Source organism: Pelodiscus sinensis, unplaced genomic scaffold (assembly GCF_049634645.1).
Source record: "Pelodiscus sinensis isolate JC-2024 unplaced genomic scaffold, ASM4963464v1 ctg52, whole genome shotgun sequence".
Lineage (NCBI taxonomy): Eukaryota > Metazoa > Chordata > Testudines > Trionychidae > Pelodiscus > Pelodiscus sinensis.
In genome coordinates, this window is record NW_027465958.1 from 458,881 (window position 1) to 475,471 (window position 16,591).

Here is a 16,591-nt window from a genome sequence, read left to right on the forward strand (position 1 = left end):
AAAATCATGCCAGTCTAGACGTAGCCCGTGTGTCTGTAACTGCAGCCTGCCAGCCACACCTGGGACACTCTCTAGCTTTTCCCAGTCTTGGTTACACTGCAGGGTGACCCCAACACACACCCGGTCCTGGATTTTCCTCCAGAATTGTAGGCTCTCTACTGCCCAGCCCTCTCCTGGCTGGGCCTGAGATGTTAGGTCTGTTTTAAGGGAATAATACATGAAAATGTGTCACTTTAAATATCGCTACTCAGGCAACAGAAACACTGGATCGGATTAAACAACAAAAGTTTATGAACCAAAGTATACAGGATTTTAAAAAAGTGTAAGCATGGGCAATAAATATAAGGAAAAGTTGTGTCTAGTAGTCAAACTAATAATACTGAATTCAATGTAAAGGTTGACCACATCCTTCCAACACCACTCACCAAGCCTTTTGGGTCAGGACCGTGCCCCCCCAATCCAATGGCTGTTTCTTGTATCTTCATCAGTCGTGTGGGGGAGGGAGATACCTGGGGGTGTTTGTCCCTCACTTTTATAGATCAGCCCCTCTCAAAGTTCTGTGCAGCTGAGTAGAAGACGACAAGGAGTCTGGTGGTGAAAGAGGTTCTGACTGTTTCTTCTCCTCTGTTTGCGGTGCAGACTGATTTGTTCCTGCCCCCTTCCTTGCCAAAGAACAGCCACTTAATAGCCGATCAACTTTAATGACACCTGGGCGGAAGCATCAGCTTGTCCTTGGTCTTTGAGAAACAGGCTTTGCTTACTCCTCAGACTTGTCTGATGGATACACCTAGTCATGATTTGAGTGGATGTTCAGAATGCCGCACTGAATGTTGTTACACACATTTCACCACGATAGTGTTAACCAGCAAGCTGTGCGTTTTCAAAGGATACTTCACAAGGCATATTGTGTAGACAGATTATTACAACAGCATGCAGGGTGTGAATACTGCCTAGCAGAGTGTCTCGCTGGGAGTGGCAGAGCAATTCTAACTCCTGCCTGCTGCCTTGTGCCAGCCTAGGGCTCTAAAAGTTCACGGAAAATAGTTAACACCAGTTTAACATTTCAGGCTTTTATTTAAAAAAAAAAAGCCCCAAACTAGAAATTGGCAATTAAAGCTGCAAACTTCAAAATCACCTGGGTTTTCACCACAATTCCAAATGACCCAGAAAAATTCATATTGAAAAACATCTGGGGGGGGGGGAGGGAACACCATTTCCCACTCAGCTCTGTCCCACTCTATGGAATGGTCTCCTATACACAACCACCTAACCTCAGGATGATTCTTACCAACAACCCCAGGACATACCACACTAATACCAACCCTGGTACCTTCCCTTGCAACAAACCCCGTTGCTAACTTTGTCCACATATTTACTCTGGTGACACCATCACTGGACCGTACCATGTCAGTTACAAGATCAAGAACACATATTCCTGTTCATCCAGAAATATAATTTATGCCACCATATGCCAACAGTGTCCTTCTGCTATGTACATTGGACAAACTTCTCAGACACTTCGCCAAAGAATTAATGCCCACAAATCAGACATCTTCAGTTTCTTTTCATTTCAACCAACCTGAGCATAATCTTAATGACCTTACTACGTGTATCTTACTTCAAAGAGACTTTAACACCAGATTACAAAGGGAAACCTCAGAACTATCATTCATGCTTAAATCTGACACTTTACGAATGGGCCTTAACAAAGATGCTAATTATCTTACTACAAAGATAGCTTCCCCAATTATCACCCCTAGTATCATTATCTCATAGATATTTGCCTTCCCCCTCACTCCTTTCTGTTTTAAATCTGATTTGTCAGTTTTATAATGTGTTCACTTTTTTTTCATTGTATTCCTTTGGTATATATGGTCATGCCAATTCTCTTCCAGAATTTGATCGGACGAAGTGCGTCTGGCCTACGAAAACTCATCACCTATTAAACCATCCTGTTAGTCTTTAAAGTGCTGCATAGTCCTTTCTTTTGTTTCAGCAAGATCAGAGGAACACAGCTACCTCTCTATTACTATTAAAAGGCTCCACTGAGAGTTCTCTGAAGCAAAAAGCTTCTGTAGGGGGCTCTCGGGCAGGGAAAGCTGAGGCTGGTGCTGTGCCTCTCGGCTCAGGGACGATCACGACTCCCTGCGCCAGGTGAGGTAGGTGGGAAAGGCTGATCTGAGCAGTTCCACTGGCAGGGAAAACAGGCAGCCGTGGGGAGAGGACGAAATGTGCAAACGGCTTTTCTGGCTTTCACCCAGAGAGGCTCAGACCAGGTGTGATGCTGAAGAAAGACCAATCCAGCTTTCCCAGGGCTAATTCTACCACACTCCTGCATGCCTCCTCCTATTCACACCCTGCATGCTGGCTGTTGTAACGATCTCTGCACACAATATGCCTTGTGACGTATCCTTTGAACACACGCCTGTTACGAGGCTTCTCCCCCTGGCGTGTCCTTTGCTGCTGTAAATACATCGGGTTTGCTGCAGATCCATTGTGCCTCGCTGGTGCACCGCGAGCTGCTGATCCTGTTCTCGTCATTCAGGAAGGCGCAATCACCTCCTCCTTGGATCACAAACCTGCAGGGCAGAAGCCAGGGAGCGGGTGTGAGGCAGGAGCCGGGTGTTTCCCGTCGGTCACAGACAGGGGGCGACACTCTAACAGGGCAGGGAGCTGCTACATTCACAGCCCCTCAGTTCCCCTTCCTGCACCAGCCCTGCCCCTCAGTAAAGGGAAGAGCTAGAAAGAGGGTCGTGAAGCAGCAGGGCCAAGAGGGTCTATGAAACTGGCCTCCATGGATAGGGGGACCGTATTTCCCTATACCTAACACGGGCACCAAGGGGGCGGGGGTGCAGGCATGTGGGACTTCAGCCCTATGGGGGGGGGGCGTGTTCACCGGCACTCAGAGCTCCAGAAGCTCCCCGCCCACCCTGTCCCACTGCAAGGATGAAGTTCACCCCAGCAGCACGCAGGGGAGGGAACCCCCCGGCACTTGGGGCTTCGGTGGCTTGAAGCCCTGAGCATGGGGGCTCCTCTCCCCCACCCCTCCTGCTGCGGGGGAAATACAGGACAACGTGCCCGTTTTTTTAAAAGAAGTCGGGACGCCGGGAGGATGTCCTAAATAAGGGACTGTCCTGGGAAAAACAGGAGACGTGGTCACGCTATCCATGGAACATTCATGCCGGGGGGGAAAGTTAACCCCAAATCTTGCTCCCACCGCATGCCCAGCTGGTGTTGGAAGAGCCCCAGCAGGCTCCACCCCCTCCCCTTAGTCTGCCCTGGGCGTAGGTTTCAGGGGAGCAGCACATGGCGAGGAGCAGCAGTAACGCAGCATGGAAGAGCTGGGGCCAGGCTCCCCGGGCACATTGTATCATGGCCTGGAGCCAAGACACCAGCAGCACAGACCCAGGGGCCGTGGGGTGGCCCAGCCACTCACACCCAGCTTCCCACCAGAGCTGCAGCCCAGCACCTCCCCCCTGGGCACAGGGGCAGGATCCAGGCCCACAGGAAACACTCCCCCACAGACCATCCTGCCTCCTCAGGAGCAGGTGCCGGGCTGGAAGGAGGCCCAGCACCACTCTGGGCAGATTGGGATCTCCCCACCCCCAGACCTCCAGCCTCTGGCTCTGGGTAGGCTAAGATGTGTCCCAGAGCCAGGCTAACCCAGCCCCCGCCTGCCTGATCACATGGCTGAGGGGAAGGGGGTAGGGGAGGCACCAGCATCCTGCCAGCAGAGAGCTGCTGGGACGGCAGTGATGCACCCGGAGCCTTCTGCTGGGGTGGGCCCCCAAAGGGCGGCAGGTTTCAGAGTTAACACCCCATTGAGATGCCTGCGGCAGCTCCTCCCCTCAGTGATAGTGTCTCAGGCTTCTGGCTGACTGAGACGGGTCATTCACTGGGGGAAGCGGGTTTCAGAGCCCACAAAGCGAGTGTTTTGTGCAGTGTAGACGTACCCTGAGCGCTCAGGACATGCGCCTTACGTCTGCAGCGCAGCAGGGAGTGCGGCTCCCAGCTCTGGAGCACAGACCTGTGCTAGCAAGACCTGAGCGACTCACAGCAGCAGCAGGGGGGACGTAGTGGCAGAGGTGGCGGCTCGAGCCAGCCAGCCAATTAAAGACTCCCAGGAAGACAGTGCCACCCAGTCAGCTCATGCCTGGCTGCCTGGTCTAGGAGGCTGGGTGCCAGCTGCAGCGCAGACATGTCCTTAGCAGGTTGCTAAGTGACGGCCTGTGCCATAGGCACAAAGGCAGGCTGCGGCCTAGCGCAGGGCATGCTTGCTGGAATATTGCCAACTGACTGGCTCCCTTAGCCCACCTTGGGTGTTTCCTGGTTTCCCACCCGTCACTAAAAGAGTGAGTTTGTTTTTAAACACAAAGCTCTGGGGTGTCTCAGCACCCTTTGTGGGGAGGGGGCCGGGGGTCTCTGTGTGGTGCCAGCATACACAAGTCCCGCCCCTGCAGCTCCAATTGACCAGTTTCCAACCAATGGGAGCTCTGAGGACAGTGCAAGAGCCAGCGCAGAGCTACCTCTGCCCTCCCTGACCAGGGTGCGCTGTGCACAGAGACATGCCAGCAGCAGCTGGCCACTTCCAGGAGCAATGCGGGGCCACAGCAGGTAGACAGCCCTTCTGAGCACCCCTCTGCACCACAGGACTTTTAACAGGACGAACAGAAATGTTGGGCAGGCCAGATCTGGCTGTGGCATACTTTGCCCACCCTGGTTTAACTAGTTATCGATCCATGATAGGAACGTCCCTCTTGTCCCATGACAGCCTCTGCTGGGAGACCTTGCCCAAGGCTTTGTGAAAGTCTAAGTACCCTCTATCCACTCAATCCCTCTTGTCCACACATTTGTTTATATCCTCACAGAATTCTAACACACTGATGTGGCAGGATTTCCCTTTACAAAAGCCCTGTTGACTCTTCTCCAAACATACCATGTTCACCCATGTGCCTGGTAATTATGGTCATATGGTTTAGCATAGTTTCAAGTAATTTGCCTGGTATTGATCTGGGGTCTAGCAATCCACGAGCCTCAGAAGTGTAAGTTAAAAAAAAAAATCCATGAGCTGCCCTCCGGTCATGGGGTGTAAAGATAAACGTAAGAAATGGGTTACACCCCACCGTCAGCACTTCTGCAATTTCATTGCCAAGTTGTCCACCCATGTGATTCAGACACTGCTGAGGTGCAGACATAAAAATAAATGAATCAAATCTGCAGAAGAAACAAAAAACAGGACTGTGTAGCACTTTAAAGACTAACAAGATGGTTTAATATGTGATGAGCTTTCGTGGGCCAGACCCATTTCCTCAGATCAAATAGTGGAAGAAAATTGTCACAACCATATATACCAAAGGATACAATTTAAAAAAATGAACACATATGAAAAGGAGAGAGGGAAGGGAAGGAGGTAAATGTCAGTGAGCTAATGATATTAGAGGTGATAATTGGGGAAGCTATCTTTGTACCAACGACTTGATTACCTGCATCCTGCTTCAAAGACCTTTTAAGACTTCACTTCAAAGAGAATCCTCTGAACTGTCATTCATGCTCAAATTTGACACTTTACACTTAAGTTTGAATAAAGACTCTAATTATCTTACCCATTACAAAGATAGCTTCCCCAATTATCACCTCTAATATCATTAGCTCACAGACATGTACTTCCCCCTCTTCCTTCCCCCCTCCATTCCCCTTCTGTTCTGAAATTTGATTTGTCCTTTTCATATGTGTTCATTTTTTTTAATTGTATCCTTTGGTATATATGGTTGTGACAATTTTCTTCCACTATTTGATCTGAGGAAGTGGGACTGGCCCACGAAAGCTCATCACATATTAAACCATCTTGTTAGTCTTTAAAGTACTACACAGTCCTGTTTTTTGTTTCAGCTGCACCAGACTAACACGGCTACATTTCTAACACAAATCTGCAGAAGGCTTTCATTCCTCAATCTTTCCACAGAGCTGAATCCACCAGCATGGAAGAATGAAAGATTTGTGGTATGTAAACAACTGAAGCATTGCTCCCTATCATCTAGGAAACAGCATGTTTTTCAATGTGCACGAACAGTGCTCAGAAATGAGCCTATTAAACAATTTCAACTTTAATTTCAAGCATATTTCATTTCATGTATCGATACGAATCGTAAAATATCTCGTTTGCTATGTCAAGAAAATGAGCAATTTTGTTTTATACCTCTAGGGAACAGATACACGTAAGCTACCAAATGGCTACTGAAAAATGTGCAGTATTAATAGTGTTTGTATTTGATTTCATAGTGTTAGTTATCCCTTCTTTTAGAATTTTTTCTTCTATAACATTTTAAAAATTCATGTAGCTAAGCTATTTGTCAGTAACGGGCAGGTACCACGGTGGCACATCCACACAAGTGCACATGACCTCAATATGGGGGCACAAGACAAAACTCACTTGACTCATGGTTGAAAATCTTAGAAGGAACTTTGGCTGCTAGTTGAAGGTCAAACCCAGCTACCGGCTCACGTGGGGGGTAGTTATTAGATCACCCAGAGCCCACTGAAATCAGGCTGGGGGTGTTGTCTGCACCCTCTTTGCTGTTTCTCTGTTCCAGTGGCAGCCGCAGGCACCCAGCATGTGTGACCATCAAGCATCTGGTATGTAGACGCCTCATCAAAGATTCAGAGACCTCGTTACAGCCAAAGATATGTTCATCAGCCAGCGGGAGACACTGGCTTGCACCTGTCACTAACACACCCAGCACACACTCTTCCAAGCGCTCTCTGGCTGTTCCCACAGCACTAGCAGGGGGCTTGGCCTGAACTCGATGGCTCAGACACCAGGCACCCAAATCCCAGGGAGATCACAGAGAGAGAGGAAAAGACTCACCAGTGGTTGAATTTGGTGCCGTTGGCCCATTTCCAGGGCTGGTCTGGGTGCCTCCAGAGGCCAATCCAGTGGTCGAATTTGCCTTTACTGTGCTGCATAAAAAACTAGAAGAGCAGAGGGGGAGGCGGTGTCAGGGCCCGACAATCCCAGGTGCGCACAGAAGGGCTTTAAGTGTTCACAGGAGGAGGGGCTGGGGATTTTCCCCTCCCCCTTGCCCAGCTCTGGGTAATTCTGTATTAACCGTCCTCTGCCAAACCCAGCTCCCCCCACCCCAACTTCCCCAGGGCTGGGGCAGTGCTTGGGAGCTGCTGGGTCCAAATTCCCACCACTTGCCCCCCATGCCGGGCCAGGCTCTGTGTGAAACCCTCGCCTGACAGGGCAGCCGGGCTCCCTCCAGCCCTTCCCGGGGAAGAAGAGAGATGATCAGCGCAGGGGATGCTGGGAGGGGCCAGGCCTAAGGGGACCCCTCCCCCACCTCAGCTGGCTGCTCTTCCCCTACCCAGGGGCACTGGCTCTTCCAGCCGCACTGGGGTCTCAGCCCCCTCCAGCCCAGCAGACACCGGGGCAGCCCAGCCCCAGAGGGGTGTCTCCTGCTGAGAGGCCTGACAGTGGCTGATCCTCCCGTTACTGACACCAGAGGGGCCCTGGAAAGTCCATTGGCTCTGAGCTGCTCCCTGCCCAAGGGACAGAGCCCAGGCCAGGCCAGTGCGACGAGTCTCTCACCATTTCCTGCGGGGTGTCGATCCCAGCCAGGAAGGCCCCCAGGGCAGAGCAGTTGCTCCGGCTGTCGGGCCAGTTCCCTTCGGTCTTGGAGAAATAGTAACATTTCCCCTGGTAGCCGACCCAGGTGTCCGGGCAGCAGGGACCCCATGCAGCTGGAGAGCGCCCAGATAACACTGAAATGGGACAGGAACAGGTGGGGTGAGAGGGGGCCTGCCCTTGGGTGGGGAGAAATGATCCCGGCCCCCCAGGCTGCCTAGACTGCTCTGACCCTGTCAGGTACTGGGTGGGCTTGAAGGGGAACTAGGACAGTGGGAATCCAGCCCCATGGGAGCGTTACTTGTCCCTGGTCTCACAGGGCCACTAATCCCAGTTCACATTCAATAGGGAGGCAGCTGAGGCCCAGGCGCTATGTCAGAGCCGGGGATGGGCTCAGGGAGGGGACCATGGTCAGGGCTGGCAGCCGGCAGGAGAGCGACGCTGGGTAAGAGGCAGGTTCAGCAGGGTTGGCCAGGCCGGTTCCCCTGCTCGCCTGGGCCGCTGCCCCTCCCCTGCTCTGCGCTGGGCTGCCCAGGAGGGGGCTGAGGGGTGGGGGGGAACAAACTCCCTGCCCTTCGCCAGGCCAAGCACCCGCTGCCCAGAGCTCCCCGCGCAGCCAGACGCAGGGCGAGGGAGATGCCTGGCGGGAGGCTCACTCACTCTGCTGTGGGGCTCCCTGCACCCATAGGGTGGAACCCCAAGCTCCCAAATCTCACCATGCCCTGAGTGAGCCAATGGGGCCCATTCACAGCCGGCCTATACCAGGGTGGCCGGCACTGTAACCATGGTGGGACTGTTACACCAGTGCAAACCCCTGGCACAGATGTGCTGGGGTCACATGTCCTGCTCTGGTCACTGACTGCAGTGGCCACACCAGAGCAGGGCCTGCCCAGCCCCACTGCCGCCCACCTACCTCAGCAGTTTGCACCAAGTCCGCTCTGCCAAAAGAGCCACATGGGCCCAGAGTCACCCCCGTGCAAACAGACGTAGATTCACCCCCCTCGGCCGGCTGCTGAGCCCACCTGGGGGCCAGTGCTCAGACCCCAGAGCAACAGATAAACCCCACCCCAGACATTCTCACAGATGCCCCCCCAAACACACACACACACCTCACACCCCTTCCCCAGGCCAAGGGCAGACACAGCTGGGCCCATGTTCACCAGGAACAGCTGCCCTGGCTGCTCACTGGTGGGTGTCATACAGTGCTAATGGGGGTGTCTGTGCTGCACCCCATGGCTCATTTCAGTGATGGGCACCTGCCAGCTTGGCCCTGGGCAGGTTTTGGGAGGAGGCAGGAGCATCCCTCAGGAAGCCTCTGTCCCAGGGGCAGGAGTCGGACAGGCCAGGAGGAGACGCTGTGACTGGGGCAGCCCCAGGGGGAGGGACGTGCAGAGAGGGGGGCAGGGAGGAAGCTGAGAACTCACCTGCCAGGGCAATAACAGCCATGAGGAGACCAAAGATCACGACTGCGGCGACTCCGAGGGCACCTGTCTTGTGTGTCTTGCAGTTACAGTGAGACCCTGAAACAGAGGGACCAGTCAGGCCAGGCTGCGAGGCCGCGTCTCACTGACAGCACCAGGCTACGGCTGCCCTAGAAAACGCCCCGTTCTGCCCCTCGCGCCTCCTGCTGGATGCTCTGGAGAGGCGCCCGGGGGCTCAGGCAGGCTGGGGCTGGCAGAACAGCCCCTCCCCCCTCAGCCCAGCACCCCTTGGCACCGCCAGCCAGGCCGGCACCAGGCCGGTGAGCTCAGGGACACAGAGATAAGGACCCGCATGTTCCCATGGCAAGAGCTCAAGCTACTCTGCCCCCTCAGCCCAGTGCTGGCTGAGCCCACCCTGCCCAGCGCCCGTCCCCGCACACGGGGTCTCACCCGGGCACCACGCAGCCGAAGGGGGAGAAGGATCCAGGCTGAGAGGGGCCAGAGCTGCCACAGGGGGTCTGACCCACCAGCCCAAACCACCCCTGCCTGGCCACATGCCCAGTGCTGTGTGCGCCAGCCAGCCCCTGGGAGCCAGGGGTCGGGGCCCTGAGAGCCCCAGAGCTTCCAGCCCCTGCTGCCCACAGACGGGTTGGGCAGAGCCTGCCCCAACCCCGTCAGTCTGTGTCTCTCCAGCCTGGTCCCAGGCAGCAACACCCCGTTATCTGGCTCCTGTCCTGTCTCCAGGAGCCTACTGGCATCAACATGCAGCTCCTGCAGCGGCACGTGGCTCTCAGCGCTCCCACCTGCTGACTCCATGGACTCTCCGCCGCGCTCGGGCTGGGGACGCTGCCGCAGGCACTGGGCCGGGCTCAGCTCCCCTGGGTGACTGGTCCGATGCAGCAGTAGCAAAGCTCCCTCCCTGTTCCGGACTCCCTGGCAGAGCGGAAACCAAAACAGGCCAAGCAGGAGAGGTCAGGGCAATGCTCCCTCTAATTTTTTCCTTCCATGTGCAGAATCAGTTTTGTTCTGTGCACCAAGGCATGTGCAGATGTGCACCACTGTAAGGGAGCCTGGACAGCCCTCCCATGACCAGAACAACGACTACAGTGCTAGGCCTCATCCCAGCCTTGTCCAAAGTATGGCTCTCCAACACACCACCCTGGGTCTCACTCGAGTCTGGGCACGCACGTATGTACACAGGCCACACCAGAAAGGGTGGGGAAAGTCAGGAGTGCTGCCCAATTATGCAGAACTTGTACAGGACAGCGAGACCAGGCCAAAAAGACCAGAAACAACCTGGTGCTAGGACATGCCGTGTTTTTGATAGGAGAAAAATTCCAGAGACAGGCAGAAAAATATGAATGAAGCTATCGTGGATAGTTCTCTGAAAACGTCCACACAGAGTGCAGCGGCGGTCAAAAAGGCAAATAGGATGCTAGGAATTATTAGGAAAGGGATAGAAAATAAGACCCAGAATATCTTACTGCCCCTGTATAAAACTATGGTACGCCCACATCTTGAATACTGTGTACAGATGTGGTCTCCTCACCTCAAAAAAGATATTTTGGCCTTGGAAAGGGTTCAGAAAAGGGCAACTACCGTATATTCCGGCGTACAAGACGACCTCTGATGTTAAAAAACATCCCCCAAAAATCGGGGGTCGTCTTGTACGCCGGGTATACATCCCAGGCGCGCCTGGGATGCCCCGCCGCCGGCTTCCCCCGAGGCTTTCAAAGCCGCGGAGGGGCTCCGGCGGGGGGGCAGACCAGGCGCGCCTGAGATGCCCAGCCGCCGGCTTCCCCCGAGGCTTTCAAAGCCGCTGCAGCTTTGCTCCCGGTGCCTCTGGTCTGCTGGGGACCATCTCCAGCAGACGAGGGACACCGGGAGCAAAGGAGGCGGAGGGGCGCTGGGGTATAAGATGAAACCCTATCTTTTAATTAAAAAGATAGGGGGTCGCCTTATACGCCCAGTCGCCCTATACGCCGGAAAATACGGTACAATGATTAGGGGTTTGGACTGGGTCTCGTATGAGGAGAAGCTAAAGCGACTGGGACTTTTCAGTTTAGAAAAGAGGAGACAGGGTGCGTCTAAACTACATGGCTCCATCGATGGAGCCATGTAGATTAGGCTGATCAGCAGAGGGAAATGAAGCCGCGATTTAAATAATCGCGGCTTCATTTACATTTAAATGGCTGCCGTGCTCTGCCGACCAGCTGATGATCAGTTGTTTGTCAGCAGATCGAGGCAGTCTGGACGTGCTGCGGTCGACAAGGAAGCCTTTGTCGACCGGCGCCTGTAAACCTGGTTTCATGAGGCATACCTGCACCGGTCAACAAAGGCTTCCTTGTCGACCGCAGAGAGTCCAGACTGCCCCGATCTGCCGACAAACAGCTGATCATCAGCTGGTCGGCAGAGCGCAGCAGCCATTTAAATTTAAATGAAGCCGCGATTATTTAAATCGCGGCTTCATTTCCCTCTGCTGATCAGCCTAATCTACATGGCTCCATTGACGGAGCCATGTAGTTTAGACACACCCTGAGGGAGGATATGATAGAGGTCTATAAAATCATGAGTGGTGTGGAGAAAGCGAATAAAGAAAAGTTATTCATTAGTTCTCATAATATAAGGACTAGAGGACCCCAAATGAAGTTAATGGGTAGCAGGTTTAAAACTAATAAAAGAAAGTTCTTCTTCACACAGCGCATAGTCAACCTGTGGAACTCCTTGCCAGAGGAGGCTGTGAAGGCTAGGACTATAACAGAGTTTAAAGAGAAGTTAGATAAATTCATGGAGGTTAGATCCATAAAAGGCTATTAGCCAGGGGATAGAAATGGTGTCCCTGGCCTGTTTGTCAGAGGCTGGAGATGGATGGCACAAGACAAATCGCTTGATCATTGTCTTTAGTCCACCCTTCTGGGGCACCTGGTGCTGGCCACTGTCGGCAGACAAGATACTGGGCTAGATGGACCTTTGGTCTGACCCAGTACGGCCATTTTTATGTTCTTAAGCACTTTTGCAATATTTTGGCATTGCAAAATGTACCCTAGATATTGGCATAATAGGTATTTTACGCAAAATGTAACTGATTGGTAGATATGACTAGAACAACCAAGTCTCATTTTGCTATGAATTAGGTTTAGTAAGAACAATCAATATGGCGGAATAAGCAGGATTGACCCACAGGTCCTGCTTTCAATGCAACAAGAAGAAATGGATCCCTTTATGCCGGCGACCCCAGCGCCTGGCGTTCTGACACATGGGAAACAAAGGAAACATGACCCCCTGCCCGGCACTGTAGGTCATATACAGCTGAAGTGTAAGTGAACTAAGCTTAATTGTTGTATTATAACAGTCTTCTACGACTTGCTTTTGCATTGCTTTGTGCTGTATTCATTGCTTTAGATTTTAAACCTTCAATCTTTTAAATTGTACAGTGATTGTTTGGAAGCAGGGCCGGATTAAGCAGGGGGCTAGCTGGGCGGTTGCCCAGGGCACCAATCTATGGGGGGGGGGTGCCTGATTGAAGTGGTAAGGGGCGCCGCACGCCCGGGGACGGAGCTGCACATGCGTTGTATGCCCACTGCCCGAAGCGCAAGTATGGCTCGGTCCAGCACTGTTTGTAAGGCTTGTAAAACTTAAATAACTGTGTTAACGCCCTCTCCCCCCACACTCCTGCACTCTAGCAAACCTAGCACAGGAGGGGAAGTGGGGCAGCAGCAACTGCCCAATTAAATCACCAAGTCCAAAGCGGATCCATTTCAGTCAGCCTTGTCCAGTGATGTCTACCGCTGGGGGCACCACGTGCGGTGGCTGACGGAATCATCACAACACCCTGTACGAGCAGCCTAGGAAGCGCATAAACATCACTGTGATTTGGACTGCCAGGCCGCCCCCGACCCGCCAAACGGGGGTGCAAGGTAAAACATTTGGGGACCACTGACATAAGGGATTCAAAGGCCTGTGCAAACCCGATTGAACTATCAAGTCGTTGCACTTGCACAGAACCTATTCTCCACAGGATCTCAAGGAGCTGTAGTATGTAAGATCCTGGAAAAAATGTTGAAGGAGAAAGTAGTTAGAGACATTGAGGCTAATGGCAATTGGGACAAATTACAACATGGTTTTACAAAAGGTAGATCGTGCCAAACCAACCCGATCTCCTTTTTTGAGAAAGTAACAGATTTTTTAGATAAAGGAAATGCAGTGGATCTAATCTACCTCGACTTTAGTAAGGCATCTGATACAGTACCACATGGGGAGTTATTGGTTAAATTGGAAAAGATAGGGATTAATATGAAAGTTGAGAGGTGGATAAGCAACTGGTTAAAGGGGAGACTACAGCGGGTCATACTGAAAGGTAAACTGTCAGGTTGGAGGAAGGTTGCCAGCGGAGTTCCTCAGGGATCAGTTTTGGGGCCAATTTTATTTAATCTTTTTATTGCTGATCTTGGCACCAAAAGTGGAAGTGTTCTAATAAAATTTGCAGATGACACAAAGTTGGGAGCTATTGCCAATTCAGAAAAGGATCGGGATATCATACAGGAAGATCTGGATGATCTTGTAAATTGGAGTGATAGCAATAGGATGAAATTTAATAGTGAGACGTGTAAGGTTATGCATTTAGGGATTAATAACAAGAATTTTAGTTATAAGCTGGGGACACATCAGTTGGAAGTAATGGAGGAGGAGAAGGACCTCGGAGTCCTGGTTGATTATAGAATGACTATGAGCCACCATTGTGACATGGCCGTGAAAAAGGCTAATACGATCTTGGGATGTATTAGGCGAGGTGTTTCCAGTAGGGATAAGGAGGTGTTAGTCCCATTATACAAGGCATTGGTGAGACCCCATTTGGAATACTATGTGCAGTTCTGGTCTCCCATGTTTAAGAAGGATGAATTCAAACTGGAACAGGTACAAAGAAGGGCCACTAGGATGATCCGAGGAATGGAAAACCTGTCTTATGAAAGGAGACTCAAGGAGCTTGGCTTGTTTACTTTAACCAAAAGAAGGCTGAGGGGGGACATGATTGCACTTTTTAAATATATTAGAGGGATAAATACCAGGGAGGGAGAGGAATTATTTAAGTTTAATACCAATGTGGACACAAGAATAAATGGATATAAGCTGGCTAGTAGGAAGTTTAGACTTGAGATTAGACGAAGGTTTCTAACCATTAGAGGAGTGAAGTTCTGGAACGGCCTTCCAAGGGAAGTAGTGGGGGCAAAAGATCTATCTGGTTTCAAGATTAAACTAGATGGGTTTATGAAGGGGATGGTTTGATGAGATAACATGATCTTGGTAACTAATTGACCATTCATTATCAGTGGGAAATAGGTCAATGGAGGGATGATAGGAGTTACTATAGAGAACTTTCTGGGTGTCTGGCTGATGAGTCTTGCCCACATGCTCAGGGTTTAGCTGATCGCCATATTTGGGGTTGGGAAGGAATTTTCCTCCAGGGTAGATTGGCAGAGGCCCTGGAGGTTTTTCGCCTTCCTCTGTAGCATGGGGTACAGATCACAGCTAGAGGATTCTCTGCATCTTGGGGTCTTCAAAGTATTTGAAGGCTTCAATATCTGAGCTATAGGTGAGAGGATTATTCTAGGAGGGGTGGGTGAGATTTTGTGGCCTGCACTGTGCATGGGGTCAGACTAGATGATCATAATGGTCCCTTCTGACCTTAAAGTCTATGAGTCTATGAGCTTTGGGGTGAGCTGGTTTATAGGGATGTTGTCACATAGACGGCTGCACAATTAACCGACAAATCTGGGCTTATCAGTTAATTTTGTCGACTACACACATTTCCACTTCCCCTCCCTTTGCTGCCTCTGTATCAGAGGGAGCAAAGCGGGGGGGGAGGGAGGGCGGGGAAGCAGGAGCCAGAGCCAGGTTTAAAATCTAAAGCAATGAATACAGCACAAAGCAATGCAAAAGCAAGTCGTAGAGCCCATGAGGAGCTAGCTTAAAACCCACCACCTGGGTTGATGGGGAGCAACACCCAGGCTGCCCGGGTGGAGGCAGGATAAGGGATGCCCTGAAGGTAAGGTGGTGTGTTGGCTTCTGGCACGGCCTACAGAATAGGGTGCTTGCTAGGGCAGGTAGCAGCGCAGAGGGTCCAAGGGGCCACCTGGAGCTGATCTACATGGGGAGCTCACAAGCTAGCACTGCAGCCTCATGCAGAGGCAGGGGGCAGGGGCAGGAACTGGTACTGGGGGCAGCTGGCTTAAAAGTTGGTTCTCTTAGCACCAACTTCAAGATGCCATTTGCCTCCCCCATACCCGTGCTGCAGCAGGACAGGCAGAGGGATGGGGAGGCTGCTGCTTGGACCCTCCCCTACGGACAGGGGCTACTGCCACTCCATGCTGCTGCCTCTTTATCGGGGTAGAGAGGCGGGGGAGGGGGGGAGGTGGCCCTTGGGAGTGGGGTCCAAGCGCACTGGTTGCCAGGGACTACTGAATAGTAATGTAACTGCTGCTAAGATTTCATGTGATTACGTGACTATTCAATTACACAACATCTAACAACCCTACTTGCTTACTTCCATCCAGAGGGGATGGAGTTAAGGGCACCGGCAGTAACTCACACCCTGCCATGTGCACATAGTCACTCTGTAGCACACCTAGGAATAGACCCCAGGCATCCTGATAGTCCTGGGTATTCACTACTACACAGCTTTCTCCCCAAGCTGGGATTAAAATGTGTGCTCTGACCACTAGATCGCACTCCCCCAGCCTGGAACAAAGTTCCCTCTAACCTAGTAATAGAGATGTAGCTGTGCTGGTCTGATCTTGTTGAAACAAACCAAGGGCTATGCAGCACTTTAAAGACTAACAAAAGATGTTTTATTAGGTGATGAGCTTATCACCTAATAAAACATCTTGTTAGTCTTTAAAGTGCTGCATAGCCCTTGGTTCCCTCTAACCTAGGCACTGCTGCAGTGGAGATCATAATGTTTCTAAATCCCCTAGGAAAGCCTCACAGGCAAGTTGCCAGCTCTCATGTTCTTTTAGGATAGTTGATGTTAAATTCCCTGCTCAAAACCATGCCCATGAAGTCACATGCCCTCCTCCCACACCCCCACTGCCTCCCCCTGTGTGTAAACGTGGGCCATGCCACATTGACCTGAACACACATATTTCCACATTCCTAGTTCCCAGCCTTGGGGGACACCGAAAAGTTCGAGCTTGCGCCCTGGTGCCAGTCCTAAAGGCTGAGGAGCCAGAACGCAAGGGCGGGGGCGGCCCCACGGGATCTGCAAAACTTTTTTTTGAGTCCTGACTCATTTCGAAAGAAGCTTAAAAATGCATAACACAAGGGGGAGAACCCGGAGTCCCTGTGGGGGGGGGGGGGGGAGCCTGGTGCGCACATTTCAGGGCTCCATCCTCTAGCCCAGCTCTCTGCCTGCCCCTGCGCCCCGCCGGGGGGGTTACGGTTTAGGTGCCTGGCTCTGGGGCTGAGCGGAGCTGGGCGGTTCGGTGTCTCAGCCAGGCCGGGGCGGGAGGAGGCTGCAGCCAGAGGGGCGGGCAGGGAGCGGAAACTCTGC

At 52.1% G+C, this 16,591-nt stretch overlaps 1 protein-coding gene across 1 annotated transcript; it reads right to left on the reverse strand.

Moving 5' to 3' along the window:
• Window positions 1-268: 268 nt before the first annotated feature.
• On the reverse strand, window positions 269-16,373 carry LOC102451500 (C-type lectin domain family 2 member B-like). The gene is made up of 6 exons (XM_075917342.1): window positions 16,171-16,373; window positions 9,849-9,978; window positions 9,049-9,144; window positions 7,589-7,761; window positions 6,866-6,969; window positions 269-2,579 (listed from the first exon to the last, which is right to left on the reverse strand). Exons 1-6 carry the CDS (start codon window positions 16,180-16,182, stop codon window positions 2,429-2,431), a joined length of 666 nt encoding a protein of 221 aa, XP_075773457.1. The 5' UTR covers window positions 16,183-16,373; the 3' UTR covers window positions 269-2,428.
• Window positions 16,374-16,591: the final 218 nt, after the last annotated feature.

Excerpts from the sequence above, each read along its gene's own strand:
- LOC102451500 (XM_075917342.1), bottom strand. Across the intron at positions 9,145-9,848 it reads AGAGTCCATGGAGTCAGCAG|GGTCTCACTGTAACTGCAAG; the intron begins GTGGGAGCGCTG and ends CCTCTGTTTCAG. Across the intron at positions 7,762-9,048 it reads GGCTGTTATTGCCCTGGCAG|TGTTATCTGGGCGCTCTCCA; the intron begins GTGAGTTCTCAG and ends GTCCCATTTCAG.